The sequence below is a fragment of the Barbatula barbatula genome (assembly GCF_947034865.1).
Source record: "Barbatula barbatula genome assembly, chromosome: 5".
NCBI classification, from domain to species: Eukaryota; Metazoa; Chordata; class Actinopteri; order Cypriniformes; family Nemacheilidae; genus Barbatula; species Barbatula barbatula.
Window position 1 is genome coordinate 21,891,034 of NC_136769.1, and position 14,661 is coordinate 21,905,694.

At 42.0% G+C, this 14,661-nt stretch overlaps 1 protein-coding gene across 5 annotated transcripts in view; it reads right to left on the reverse strand.

The window, feature by feature from the left end:
* The window catches only part of LOC306894499 (CASK interacting protein 2), a 43,193-nt gene that overhangs the window by 2,296 nt on the left and 26,236 nt on the right, over positions 1–14,661 (reverse strand). For 2 of the 5 annotated variants that reach the window (XM_079457107.1, XM_079457108.1), the window contains exons 4-19: positions 12,842–12,939; positions 12,593–12,738; positions 11,484–11,579; positions 8,799–8,929; positions 7,465–7,573; positions 7,220–7,328; positions 6,910–7,004; positions 5,820–5,937; positions 5,427–5,609; positions 3,870–4,012; positions 3,726–3,789; positions 3,541–3,635; positions 3,323–3,433; positions 3,140–3,241; positions 2,223–2,361; positions 507–2,132 (exon numbers count right to left, since the gene is read on the reverse strand). In XM_079457107.1, the coding sequence (XP_079313233.1) occupies positions 507–2,132; positions 2,223–2,361; positions 3,140–3,241; positions 3,323–3,433; positions 3,541–3,635; positions 3,726–3,789; positions 3,870–4,012; positions 5,427–5,609; positions 5,820–5,937; positions 6,910–7,004; positions 7,220–7,328; positions 7,465–7,573; positions 8,799–8,929; positions 11,484–11,579; positions 12,593–12,738; positions 12,842–12,939 (3,365 nt within the window). The remainder of the gene's footprint in view (positions 1–506; positions 2,133–2,222; positions 2,362–3,139; positions 3,242–3,322; positions 3,434–3,540; positions 3,636–3,725; positions 3,790–3,869; positions 4,013–5,426; positions 5,610–5,819; positions 5,938–6,909; positions 7,005–7,219; positions 7,329–7,464; positions 7,574–8,798; positions 8,930–11,483; positions 11,580–12,592; positions 12,739–12,841; positions 12,940–14,661) is intronic. The other 3 variants (XM_079457109.1, XM_079457110.1, XM_079457111.1) reach the window with 3 other exon arrangements.

A 14,661-nucleotide genomic window follows, 5' to 3' on the forward strand; every position in this document is an offset into this window, starting at 1 on the left:
TTTTATTCAAAGGTAAATTGAACAAAACTACATATTATTTATTAATTGTTAATCTAATGTTAACTTTACGCATACATTTACTATTTAAAATCAAAGTTGTATTCGTCAATATTAATGGCGCAGAGCTTACAATGAATTGTTGAACATTAAAAAAGATGAATAAATACTTTGTTTAATCATTGTTCATTACTGGAAGTTAATACATTTAATACTCTGGAGGACGTCCAAGTGATCATCTTCCCCGTATAGTGGACTATCGAGAATTCGCTATATACTGAATAGTGAATTCAGATGAAGCTAATGTCTCCCTATATTGAACACCTGATTCAAATCATCAGCTGGTTAGTGTGTTCATTAGGGAGATTTATTAACATACTAACCAACGGTCAGAGCCGGTATGATGGAGACATATAAAACATTCTGGGAGCAGGAAGAGGTGGACCAAGGTTGGGAAGTCTAAACTGATCTGTGTTAGCAGTAGCAGAATGATAATAAACAGCCTTTACCTGTAACGGCAGGCTGAGGTTTCACGGAGGTGTGCCGGGTTGGATTCAAGGGACTGGGAGGTTTGGGGGCAAGAGGTGGAGGTGCTTTCAATTGTTTGGCTGAAGGCCCCATACAGGGCAGATTTATTTCTGTTTCACTAATTCGGAGGTTCACTGTGTCCTGAGTCTGTATTTGTTCTGAGACCGGCAAGCTGTCGGCACTGCTGAAGGATGCTGAGTTTGTCTGCTCCTTCGGCTTCTGACGTCTCTTCACCGTGTCCGACTCTTTCAGGTTAAACTCTGGAACTTCAGGAGTTTTCGGTTTGGGTTTTTCAGGAGATTGTGTTATGTTCTCAGTCTTGAGGGGTCCACCAATTTTAGGTCTTTGCTTGATAGTGAGGTTTCCTTCCTCTGCAAATGGGATACACTCGCTGGAGCTGTTCTGTGGTGAGGATGAGCTCTGCAAGCCTTTATCCTTATTCCCGTCGTCTTCTTCTGAATCCAGGTTTGTTGCTGTGTCTGTATCTCTGTTTGGTTGGAGGGCATGGCTGGACTCGCTCTGACTAAGAGCTCGTCTTCTGGTCCCTTCGGAGGAGGTGGATGAAGCGGTAGTGTTCTCTTGAGAGAGCTCTGGGGTGGAGGCAGGTAAAACCATTTCTAATGCAGCTGCGATGGCCTTGACGCTACTATTCTCAACTCTTCCAATAGGTGGCGCTGGCACATCCAAATCGGTTTCTCCATTAGCGTTGCTGCTGCTGACAGAGCTGAGTCGTTTAGGGGGCGGGGGTGGAGGACCTTTCCGGCGAGACCTAATAGCGAATGATTGACTCCGGCTGACAGACTGCTCAGGGGCAGACTGAAGACGCGCCACCTGGCCGCGGGCAGGCTTCCTGCTCAGCGTGGCGTATGACGGCATGCCGACACTAGCTAGACGAATCGCCTCGTCATCATCATCATCATCCGGTTCTCCGTCCGACAAAGCGTAGCGAGTCCAACTCTGACTGCGGTTCTTTACTTGACGGTCAAGCGTGGCACTGTTCCAATGCATGCGCGGATAATTGAGGGCCTTTTGAGCCGGGGAACTCTGCAGAGAGGGAGCAGAGCCCAGTTTGGGTTTGGCAGGCACTGCAGGGTATTTAAAGCCCATGGACACGCCGAGCAGCAGCTGCTGAGGGCGCGGAACCTGGTCGCGGCCCTCTGGAATGTTCCGCTCCTTAGCAGGGCTGCTGTCCGTGCCTGTTAAGCTCTCGCGGGAGCGGCTGTAAGGAGTGGCGGCCGAAGAGGTGGAGGAGGGAGTGTTGGGGCTCTCCTGGGAACGACCGGAGCCTCGGGAGCGTGCGTCAATGCTCTCATCGCTGACGGACATACTTACTGCGTTCTTGATAGCCAGACCCTCCTGACAGCCACTGTAGTGGGTGGCCATGACGCTCTGTAGTTCAGGGCTAAGCTCACTGTCTTGGAAAGTGAGCATTTTGGGCGTGTGGGGCGAGGGGAGCTCGACGCTCTCAGGGGCCGGCTCGATGGCGAGTAGGTCCAGGGCTGCGTGGGTTTTGCGTCGCAGTGTGCCCTGCCCCAACTCGGCCTGCAGAAGAGCTTTATGTATATCACACAACTTCTTTACAGCCAGCATCATTTTCTTCTGATGGCCTGACAAACACACACAGATTTCTTACTACGCATACATGTTACAATGGGAAAACGACACACACGCTCCAGGGATGAGTTACAGTAGCTCACCTAGTTTGGTGATGCCAATCTCCTGCAGGTCCTCCCACGTGAGATCTCGGACAATGTTTATCGAGTCGTAGCCGTTCTCTGTGAGTTTCTTATGATACTGAGGTAGACCTATAGCACTCAACCACTCCCCAAGATCCTGCTAGGAAAGAAGAATAGATTAACCGCCAGTGAATCTGTAGATGCACAAGTGCGCACAAACTATAACACAATGTGGGCATTTTCCAAAAGCCAGTTATTTGAAGGGGGCGCCATTTGTAGGGGCGTTCCAAACAAAAGTGTACACCTGAATCCCTTCGCGAAGGGCCCTTTCAGAAGTCTGTTAGTGGAGGGTAAATGCTATTATCACTTCAAGTAGGCGAGTTCTGTTTGTGATCACTTGATCTTGGATTATGAGTTCTCCTGACGCATTTTGAAGCGCATATGGAGCAGGATTTTGACCTTGCCTAAATGTAAGTACAAGAATTTAGTTTGTATGTGTTTTACAAAATTTTTGTGAAAGATAAAAATGATTTAAGATGGTTAAAAGAGATCATTTAGTTTATAGGAAAGTATGTTTAATACGTTTTAAAATAACTACTTGTTTATAGGTTTCCCTTATCATATATTTCCTTTGTTAATACCAAGTGGAAGGAAAAAACAAGGTGAAAAAAGACATACATAATTACACAAAATTCAACACGAAGTATTAAAAAGTTTGTTTATTTTCAACAAACGAGTGCTGGATTCAGAGTGCACGTGCGCCGTTGTCAAGGTAACATTTGGCCAGTCATTCCCTTTGTGAAGAGACTTCCAAACGCATACACGAGAGACAGACATACCCTACACCCTTCAAAGGGTTCACATCAAGGGCTCAACCCTTGGGAGGAAGTAGAGCATAGGGATGCTGACTTCCGTTTGGAAAATCCCCTGTGACTTACTGGTATGTACTCTGGCAGCCATTCTGGAATGCTGAGGTTTCCGATTTCCAGGGAAATCTTCTTACGGTGGCCAGGTTTAGTCACCCCGATAGCTGTAAGATCCTGAGAAAGAGATGGGTGTGTTAATCCATCATCAGTATTAACTTGAATGAACATCCCATCGTGCTTAAGTTCTGCCCGTACCTCTGGGGTCATTCTGCTGATAGTGGGCACATCATAGCCATTATTAAGGAAGTTAACAGTGTATTGCTCCAGCTGAAACTCACTCAGCCACTGATAGATCGCCTCAGCATCCTGACAACGAATGTAAATCCGAGATTTATAAATCCTATTATAATTGTTTATTGTTAGTTCATGGTGTGGTGTGGTGTAGTGTAGAGTGTTCGGGTGTTGGGTTTAACCTTGCCCTCCAGCAGCTGTTGAGGATGCACAAACTGTTGCGAGAAACTCTGCTCACCCGGCCTCTGTGTGGCCGGCACAGGCCTGCAAGGAACACCTTCAAAATATATATAAAACACACGTTCTTGCGTCACGTCTCATGTTAACGTGTGTGCTTGTGTTGAGTGTGTTAAACATTTCTCATTACCTGCAGCTGTGTTCGTGTGTTTGTTGTGGTCTGGTTGTGGTACATCCACAACAGAAGGTGCCGTCTGCATAAAACAAGAATAAATGTTCCAAGAGCTCATTCCAATGTACAATTTTAAAAATTCATGAATGTGACTGAACAAACCGTGGTTATCTTGCTGGTGTCAGGAGGAGTGTTGTGTTGGTGTGGTCCATTGGGGGTGCTGTTGCTCTCTGTGCTCTGTCCGCTGCCTGCACTGCGGGTGCTGCCCACACTGCCAGTGCTGCCCACGCTGTTCCTGTCTCCAGCTAGAAGAGAGTGACATAATATGAGAGCAGTGAGTGAGTTTGATATAAACCAGGATCACAGCAGCCGTCTGTACTGCCATGCCAGTGTGCCGCCCACAGCCGCGAGGGTGCTGTCCCCACTGTGCCAAGGGGGCTGGGTTTCTACCAAAGCAGCAGGCAGGATGGGGTAGCAGGATAAAGCCACAGGCACACAGTGGGGTGATGGGGTTCATGGTTGACCCACAACCTACGTTCTGCTGCAGGAATGATAGGGATACTCAAATGCTCAGTTGGAGGCGGCACACCAACTGAGTCTGGATGACGTCCTCCAGAGTATAATCAGAGGCTTAGTTTACAGCAGGGAGGGGGACAGCCAGTAGGGGGCCACTAAAGAGCGTGTCAGTGGAGGGGGGCAGTAGGGTGAATCTTACCAGCACGGGTGTTCCTCAAAACCCAGACTTCTTCCATACTGGGGGTAGTGTGCTGGGAGAGGCTTCTTGGAGACCCACCTAGCAGACACAAACACTTTTTGGGCCACTGGCCTCAGTATTGAGGGGGGGTTTGGGGGGGTACTTCAGATCAGTGTGTGCCAATGTAGAGTGCCAAGATAGTGTTCCGTAAAAACCTCATCATGAGCACATATACTCAAGGTCCAAAATTAACTGTTGACCTCAACCATACATGGGATACCACCTCATGTACACACACATGATAAATGCATTTAGGACCGCACAATGTTTTGAATGATTTTAAGTTCAGTCACAAGAAATTACATTCAGATGCCGATTCCAATGCCTTTATGTTCAGTGTTGGGTCAAAGACGAAAAAGGGTTGTGATTAAAACTGAGTGTAATACTCCATTATATTTAAAAATTAAGATACATTTTTCCCTGAGTTACAGAAGACGCCCACTAAAATGTCATTCAGTGTAACAATCTTGTCAGGCATATTTACAACAAAAATCTATTTATGAGATATTAAAAGACAGCAAACGCAAATTAGTTGTAATTTTACTTTCAGAATAAGCATGTTGTTTGAATTTGTACATAAATATTGTGTTACACTGAATGACTGAATGTAACATCAATTCAACATAATTTTGACATTTTATTCTCAAAAAACTTAAACCATAAAGTAGATATTTTACTTGCATTTTATGTGCTTTCTGTGGACATAAAATCACTTTTGGAAATGTATTTTGATGGGGACATCTTAACGTCTTTGACCCTGCAAAAAGCCAGTGTGAAGGGCTAAGCAAACCAGATCTTCATGTATCATTTCTTATTTGGTCTGGACCAAAATAACCAAGAGAACCCACGTAAACACAACCTTAGACTTTAGCACTCAATAGAGTTCTGAAAACTGACTTGCATCGGCCAAACAAACCAAATCTCGCACCAAACTCTCTAGTGTGAACGACAGTTAGGATGTATACCTGTGTTAGTGCTCAGACCGTTGGCGTGGGGGAGGACCAGGTGAGGGTTAGGGGTGTATAGAGTGCGGGAGTCGTCGGTTTGAGGCGCACCGCCCCCGCTCAGACTCAAGCTGGGGCCAAGAGCGCATCTGGAGAGCTGCTGTCTTTGGGAGGGCAGAGAGGCGTGTCGTAACAGGGTGCCCCCTACAGGACAACATAGACATGACAGGAGCAGAGGGTTAATGTAAGCGGATGGAGGTTAGAGATGGATATTATTTACGTGGGAAGTGCTGGGACGATTGAGGAAAGACACACGTGTCTGGGGTGGAGTTAAATCTGTCAGTATGTTACTGATTCCAAACAGCAAGAAAAAGGTCACATTGACCAGTTAGACACCGCGTTGTATGACCGAACCTGAGCGTCGACTGATGACCTCCACTATGGATGGTGGGAAGTAACCGACTCGATCCGTTCCTCTCTGGGTGTCGTGGATGTGACCTTTCCAGCGTCCATCCACATGCTGTTCTATGACCTGTTGATCAAACACAACAATTACATCCAGAGTACTTGTTGGCTCCTAATGATAGCATGTCTACATGAATTTTAAACAACAACATTTAACTGCTGACTCCTACACTACCCACAATTCCTGACGAAAAATCAGCGTGCCTTCTGATTTGTTGAGCCCTTGTCAGGAATTGTGGGTAGTGTAGTACCTTATTGAAAATAAATAACTTTCAAATATATGGCATTTTATTTTTAACAATTACTCAATAAGTTCATAGTTTTATACTGATTTTTGTATTTCATTCACACTGTTTTTATGTGTAGTTTACAGAATGTGCAAGCACACACTTCTGTACATTTTCGTCTTCCACTACTTTATTCAAATCAAATAGTTTGTAATGTTGATGTTTCATCCCGAAGCTTGTTGGTTGGCTTCAAGACAATAAATAAGTGAAATGCCTGGGACAAACCGAAAGAGCTTAAGATCACTGCTGACATCACCGTGACCTCATCCATACTGCCCGTAAACACACCCACTGGATTTTAAATCCCTTGACAACCAGTCAAAACAGAAATGCAGGTCGAGAGTTCAATAACAATGCGCGATTTAAAAGCTTTTGAAAGTTAGATAACATGACCCCGGCGGCCCACCCTACACAAACACACAATTGCTGCAGGCACCACAACAAGTGTTGACGCAGTGCATCAGCAGAAACGTCCCTTGTTATCCTCCAGTAAATGAGTCCTACACTGTACTTATCTCCTGCCCACCGCTTACTGTGAAACGATGCTGCGTGAAAATCTGCATCAGTCTCAGTTCACAAATAAACATGCGAGTTTATATTTAGCACGGTGTAAGAATCAAGGCAAAGAACCCAAAGAGCCACGGAAACACAAAGATCAAAAGAGAGCGAAAGTAAATTCGCTCTAAAAAAAAACTTGAGTATAGAATATTTATTGTGAATTTGTTTTAATGAATGAAGGTCGATGGATGTACCGTGATGACGTCTCCAGCTCGTATGGTCAGGGCCGTAGGGTCATGAAGGTTCCAGAAGTCTTTCAGAGCTCGGACCTGAAGAACTCCTGTAGCCTCTAAACACACATAACAAAGATGTTGTATTTGGTTTCTTTGATCCAAGAGTAAAGCATCAGATACAGAACCTAATCCTGAGTTTAAACATGCTGCTAAATGACAGCTCTCTGTAATCCTTCACATATCAAAGAGAAAACTTTACACTGCATCCTCACACAATTTACGAAGGGTAAAATACAGTATATCTGTAAACACACGCCATGTCACGTCTCACCTCGTAAGAGCTGTTTGATATCTTTGCTGGCGTGGCATGCGGTAAACTGGTTGACGATGTCCAGAGCTGTTTGATTGTAAGTGTTACGGACGGTCACATCTATCCCAGCCTGCCAGTGTCAGAACACACACATCACACTCTTCAATGCATCTAATGATCACACAGTCAGGCAATGATTGTACGCTTAGGTTTGTACGCTTTAATAACAAACGTATAGATGTTTCTTCAAAAGTAGGTGAACTTACATCAAGGAGAAGCCGCACTACCTCCGTCTTCCCATAGAGGGCGGCCTCGTGGAGCGCAGTGCCAGCTTTAGTGCTTCTGTTGATGTCAATACCTGCTTTCAGAAGAAGCCTGACAGACAGAGAGGTAAACAGAATGAAGGGAATGTTTCCCATAGCCGACAGGAGATGACATCCTCTTTAGCACACTGTATCATATAGACACGCTGAAGGGCCCAACACACGGACGTGTGGAATTTACACACACACACATCAGGAAGAAAAAGAGACGGCCATCTGTCGGAAAGCGGGGTAAAATTTCAGTGCTGTGCAGGGGATGCCAGGCATTAGGAGGGAATATGCTGTAGTGTGACAGCCTTAAAAACAAACATATATGTGGAGGATATATTTCAACTACTACTATTCTGAATTGTGAGGTTTTTTTTGTATACTCTCATTACTGTAATGCAGTTAGCACTAAACATTTATCTCAATAAATCAGTTAATATGGTTATATAATAATTCACTACATAATAATAGGCGAGTCAGTGTCGCTGGCTGTCTGGTACAGTCTGATCCTGTGCTGATGGCATGGGTGTCTGTGTCTGGCAATGGTGGGTGTGTTTTATCTCAAAACACCTACTCAACTATATATGGGTCAAAGACGTTAAGATGTTACAACTAATTAGCATTTGGGGTGAAAGTAATTAATGTCATAAATAGTTTTTTGTTGTAAATATGCCTGACAAGATTTTTACACTGAATGACATTTTAGTGAGCGTCTTCTGTAAATCAGGAGAAAATATATATTTTTTTGCTCAGAAAATTATGCGTTTAAATTAAACAGAAAACTATTTCTTTTTTTGAACGACAACAATTTAAAGCAGTATTACACTTATTGTTTTTATGCTTAAACCCTTTTTCGTCTTTGACCCATATTCAATTTAATGTCATTGAAAAAGACTGAATGTTCTGCAAGTTGCTTTGGATAAAAGTGTCTGCAAAATGCCCAAATGTAATGTCTCATAACCACTTAGTTTGAATATGTGAAAGCGTAAATTATCTCTAAAAGCAGCGGCACAAATTTGTTTAGATTCTGTATGCTTGTGTCAAGTTTTTAATTCAACTAAATATAGCATCCACTCTGACTGATGGAAGGTTTTTCGGAGTGTTTTAAGTACGTCTCTATATTGACGGCTGTGTTTATGTTAGTTTTAACCTCCACCAGCCCAAGAATCAACAGTGTGACGCATTAAAAGCACAGCAGAGAGTCAAGCTGACCTCCACAGAGTCACATGCAGTTTAGAGAGATGACACAGCTTAGATTGATGGCTACACACACACACACGAGAGCTCACCGGATGATGTCTTTGTGTCCGTTGCGTGCAGCGAGGTGTAGAGGAGTGTTACAATTGGAGTCTGATGCCTCTTTCTGATCCCCCTCCAAAAGGGATGCGACCATATTACTGTTCAACAACAGCTGCGCCACCTACAGGACACATAAGGATGTTTTTGCCATTTTATCTCGTCTTTGCTTTAGTCTACAATGTCAATGTGTGACATGTTTTTTTATCGAACGTGTCTGTTTATAATGATGCACATTCACATGAAAGTCAAACTCATATCTGTGGCACCTGGAAAACATATTTGATTCTACACGAAGAGAGAACGGATATGTGAGAAAAGATATGAAAAAGGCAGGGAGTACAAAGAATAATGAAATGCTGAACACACACACAGGTCAACTGGAAAGTTGACTTTTGGCTCTCATGGCCACAAAGGTGTGGATGAGATCTTGTTAATGTGCTCCAAAGACCATTAACACCCCAAAACATCTGGGCCACAAACTCCACCCATTTACAAACTGAGAGAGAGAGAGAGAGAGAGAGAGATGCCCATAGGGAATAAAAGAGAAGAAGCTGATGTGTCCTCCGGTGCAGTCCTCCTGATCTTTTCCCATTATGCAGGGGATTGTGGGATAGACAGCTGAGTGGAGTAAGTTTTAACAATGTGAAGAGGTCAAAAACACTTGCAATTCATACAAATGATAATACTTTTTAATATTCATCAGGAAAATGGTTTTAAAGGGATACTTTCAATTTCATTTTAAAGATTTCCTACTATGGGAGTCAATGGGGGCCAGGATCTGTTTTGGTTATGAGCATTCTTCCAAATATCTTTCTGTGTGTTCATCAGAACAAACACATGTATACAGATTTGAAACAACTCTAAGGTGAGTCAACTATGACAGAATTTTCATTTTGGGGGAAGTATCACTTGTAGATGTTTTTTATATGTGTTCATTGAACTTGGATTTGTGGATGAACAACACACGATAAGCCCTCGAGTCGCTGACTCATCCTCTCAAAGATGTGGCCACAATTATCATGGATTTAGGCTGTCTCAATTTTGTGTCTGTTTGTGTAATTCCAGACAGACTTGATGACAGTGAGGTCAGATCTCAGTGTAAACCGTCCTTCTTGTGCCTAGAAAAATGTACTGATTGTAAAAATGTACAATTAATGCCCAAAATGTTCTCTATATAGGTTGCAAATTCTTGAAAACAAACACATTTGCAGTTCATTTTACAGACACACCCTTTAAAATGACAGATTTCTGGAATTTTGGGGCTGTACTGAGTGCCGGTGGACTTGTAGGGTGTGCGTGGGACGTTATGCAGTTGTTACAGCCGCACCCTGATGCCTCAATACAGCAGCTGATTCAATAACACGCATACAAACACACACTGGCATCAAAATAACACCTCAAAAAGCCTCTAAAAATACACACCAGCGGGCATGTGTGCGCGAGAATCCCCCCCAAAAAAGCTACTGCAATCTGAGCTCGTTCACAGGAGACAGAAATGACACATTCAGAAATAAGCACAGTGAGAACGTGAGAATAGAAAGAAAAATACATTGCATAATTATCATCTCTTGTGTGTATGGGTCAGTCTCACAAATAGACAGAGCAGCTCATATGAGTTTTACTTTAAGAGACATTATGCATCAGATCGCCCATCAATAGAAACCCATTTAATCTCAATGGCTTTGAATGTACAGTACAACTAACTCAAACAATACAGTTTGAATGATAAAGCTCAGATGTCTCTGCTATTGAACACACTGTAAACACACTGCACCCGACGATTATTTCTCAAAGTGCATTTGTGTGATTCATAGAACGAACGTACGCACAGAAAACAAGTGTACGCCTCTCTATCAGATGTCAAATCTATAAATCGCAAATTATCGTGAAATTGGGCGCAGCTGAACCTGTTCAGATGTCCGCTTTTTAATCATGACTAATTCATATCATTGATATATGAAAGAGCAGCTGTCAACCTCCAAATCCTTTACGAGCGGCAAGAATGACTTATATTTCCGAAAACCTGCATCACTCAGACAAGCAAAAGTGAGTATGTCTGCTCTTTATAAGCATTAATTTCTCGCCAAGATCTTGTTTTGATGATGGGAGAGTTGGAGTGCTGTACAAAGTCTTCTCCAGCACATCCCAAAGATTCTCAATGGGGTTAAGGTCTGGACTATGTGGTGGCCAATCCATGTGTGAAAATGTGTCATGCTCCCTGAACCACTCTTTCACAGTTAGAGCCCGATGAATCTTGGCCTTGTCATATTGAAATATGCTTGTGCCATCAGGGAAGACAAAATCCATTGATGGAACAACCTGGTCATTCAGGTAGTCTGCTGACCTCATTTTTGGCAAACATAATGTTGCTGAACCTAGACCTGACCGACTGCAGCAGCCCAAAATCATAATACTTCCCAGGTGGTGGCTTTTTGTTTGGACGCGCAGTGTATAATACAATATCATTACATATTTTCTTTAGATTTTGGGTTGAAATGTTACCTGGTCGTAAATTGTATTAATGTCACACCATCAATGTCTGTGGTAACAAACAGATGTGATTTTATATGTAACCATGGTGTCAGTGATGTAACAAATGGCATCATGAAGAACAACCGTAGACACACCGGGAGTAATGTACTCCCATCATTCCCTGTAGAAACGAAATCACCAACCTTCACTCGGCCAAACTCGCAGGCCAGATCCAGAGGAGTCTTCTTCGCTTTATTCAGCAAACATGGGTTTGACTGGTGCTGTAACAACATCTCCGACTGATAGACAGAAGAGAGAAACATTTAGATTATTCCTGATCCCTCAACAACAGTGTCAAATCTGTGTATTACTTTGTGATGATGTAATGCCCATATCACTTTTCTTGGGATTTCAGCTGGATGATGTCAGATTTCACAGGTGCTGTATCAAGCGACATGTTTCCCAGTGAACTTGCAAAAATCACATATTCACTTCTTAACCACTTTGTAGGCATTATAATATTAACCCACTCAAAATATTTCTATCCTTTGTAATGTTAAAATAAGAGAGACTACAATACAGTGAAATTAATAATATAATATAGCAGACAGTAGTTGGTATAATGCACATGTAATATATATAAAACAGAATTGTCCTCTGAACAAACAAGTTTCATTTTTGATTTGCCTATTTCAATGAATCCTAAAGAACCGTTCACATTACAGACGACATGATCCCATTCATTTCAATGAAAAGCTGGCGACTTCCGTCGACACGAGCAATAGCAACTGTTGGCGAACAGATGGGGCGTGTCTAACGACTTTTGGGACCGACAGCCAATAGGAGAGAAGATGGGAGATAACATTCTATACTATTATATGAAGCAGTTGGTGAAAAAGATAATAATGGAAATTATTAGCGATATAAATCGTAATGTACCTTTGTAAGAAATGTAATCAGGCGCTAAAAAGAGTACCCATTAGAAGTTCTTTTAGCCAACAGAATCCTGCGGGGTCCTAAAGGGGACCGATTACGAGAGGAGACTTGATTTGTCATGACACCATGACAGACCACATGAGCAACACAATGAAGCTGTATTATTCTCTCATACGAAACCTGATGTGAACAATGTTGTATGTATAAAAATTTAATATCTCTATGGACTTGAAGTGCATTATGGTAAATGTCTGGCATGGACAGTTCACCACGTTTCATAATAAAGGTATGACGGTATATTTGCACTAGCATTAGATCTAGCTATGCTCTGTTTATAATCATGTTTGTTCACAGCACTGATCTGTTGGATACGCACCACCTCATAGTGTCCGTATTGAGCAGCCAGGTGCAATGGAATCTGGCCGTCGTGAGACACTCCGTTGACGGCTGCCCCCGCTCGCAGCAGCATCAGCACCGAGTCAGCCTTGCCCTGCCATGCTGCGTAATGCAGCGGCCGCATGCCTGCCAAACACAACAACAGCCAATGGACCAAGATCTGTTTGAAACCCATGGCAGGGTGAGTTACGCCATAGTTTGATTGAATGTCAATGAGGAGATAACTGACCATTACTGTCCTTGATGTCTACGATGGCTTGAGCCTCCAACAGCAGCGAGAGCAGCTCCGTGGTGCCTGTGAGAGCGGCATGATGCAGAGCTGAAAACCTATGGACAAAACAAAGAGAACAGTTCAGGCGATGGAAAAATCCACATAAAAAACTGTTGTGATGCATCCGGAGGCTAAATAATAAAGAAGCACTAAATAGATGTCTGTATCTGTTTATTTTAACACCACAGCATAATATAAGACTTTTATCAACTCCCATTGGGGTCGTAAAGAGAATGGAAAACTAAAATAAAAAACTCCAGCACATCTGAGATTGCCAACAAACCAATGGCTTGTTAAGTTCACCCTATTGCTCAAGATGTGGTACAAGTAGAGTCAAATATTTTGAGAACTAAACTTTTACAAGGTTTCATGAGGCAAACAGCAAATAAGAGTGCTGAGATATATTGAAGAATGAAGAACAAGCTCAGGCAATAAACCAGTGTCCTCCAGGCTCAGACGACCTCAAATGCTCAGAAGCGTAAAGAGAGAATGGAAATGCTTCTTGTCTTGGGTGGCTGTCTTTTGTTAGGACATGCCGAAATCAAAGCAAGTCCTCTTGCAGATGAGTAACATGTCTGTTTTCCTCGAGCCATGTAAATCAGCTTTGTGAAGGTTTTGCCTGCAAATATATCACGTGAAACATAAGTGTTCCCATAAAGAATGAGCAAAGACAGAGAGGGTGCGTAAAATATTACCTGAATCGCTTGTGTTTAGCCCCGTTAATATCTGTTCATAGCTCTATAGGCATTTCTAAAGCAATGGCTATTTCTGTTAAAGGGAAAGTTCTGTCTGGAAAGGATGTCTTTTTTATTCACATTTGTATTGTGTAAAAGCTGTATGTGACTACTTCTTCTGTGAAACACAAAAGACGACTTTTGAGAAATGTCTTGATTTCATACAAAGGAAGTCAATTTTGGAAACAACATTCCTCAAAATATCTTCTTTAAAAAGCCATACAAGTTTGGAATGACATGAGGGTAAGTAAACGGCGACAAAACTAAAATGTTTGGGTGAACTATACCTTTAACCGGGCAGAAAAGCAAGAACAAAGGCGAAAGATCGCGACATTATTGATTCTACAAAGAGTTACTTTTTCGATTATAATGTTGCCAAGCTAACACAATATATTTAAAGGGTACACGCAAATATCTTTTTACTAGGGCTGTCAATCGTGATTAATCGCATCTTGTGTAAAAGTTTGTGTTTACATGATATACTGTATAAAATAACATCATCTAGCATCTTTCGTGAAAATATTTAAATCATTATAAATGAAGTCAGAAGAAGTAGGCCTGTCAAACGCAATTAATCACATCCAAAATAAAGGTTTGTGTTTACATAATATACCGTTTGTCTGTGTATTGTGCATATTAATTTTGAATTTATAAACACATACATGAACATATTTAAGAAAAGTAAACGTTTATATATAATTTCATGTATTGGTAAATATAAATAAATACATCTAAATATTTCCTAAATATAAAAAATCAGTTGACAAGAACCATGATCTGTACCTCCTCCATACTGTACATGTCATTGAAGTGACATAACACATTTTGCACTTCAAACATGTATGTGTTTATAAATACAAAATGAATATGCACAATAAACAGACATATATTGTTTAAACACAGACTTTTATTTAATCGCAATTAATCGTTTGACAGGCCTTCTTACTTTATTTATAATGGTTTCAGTTTAGTTAACAAAAGATGCTAGATGATGTTATTTTAAAATTTGGGTAAAGAACCAAAAAAGAAGCATCATTCAAAATA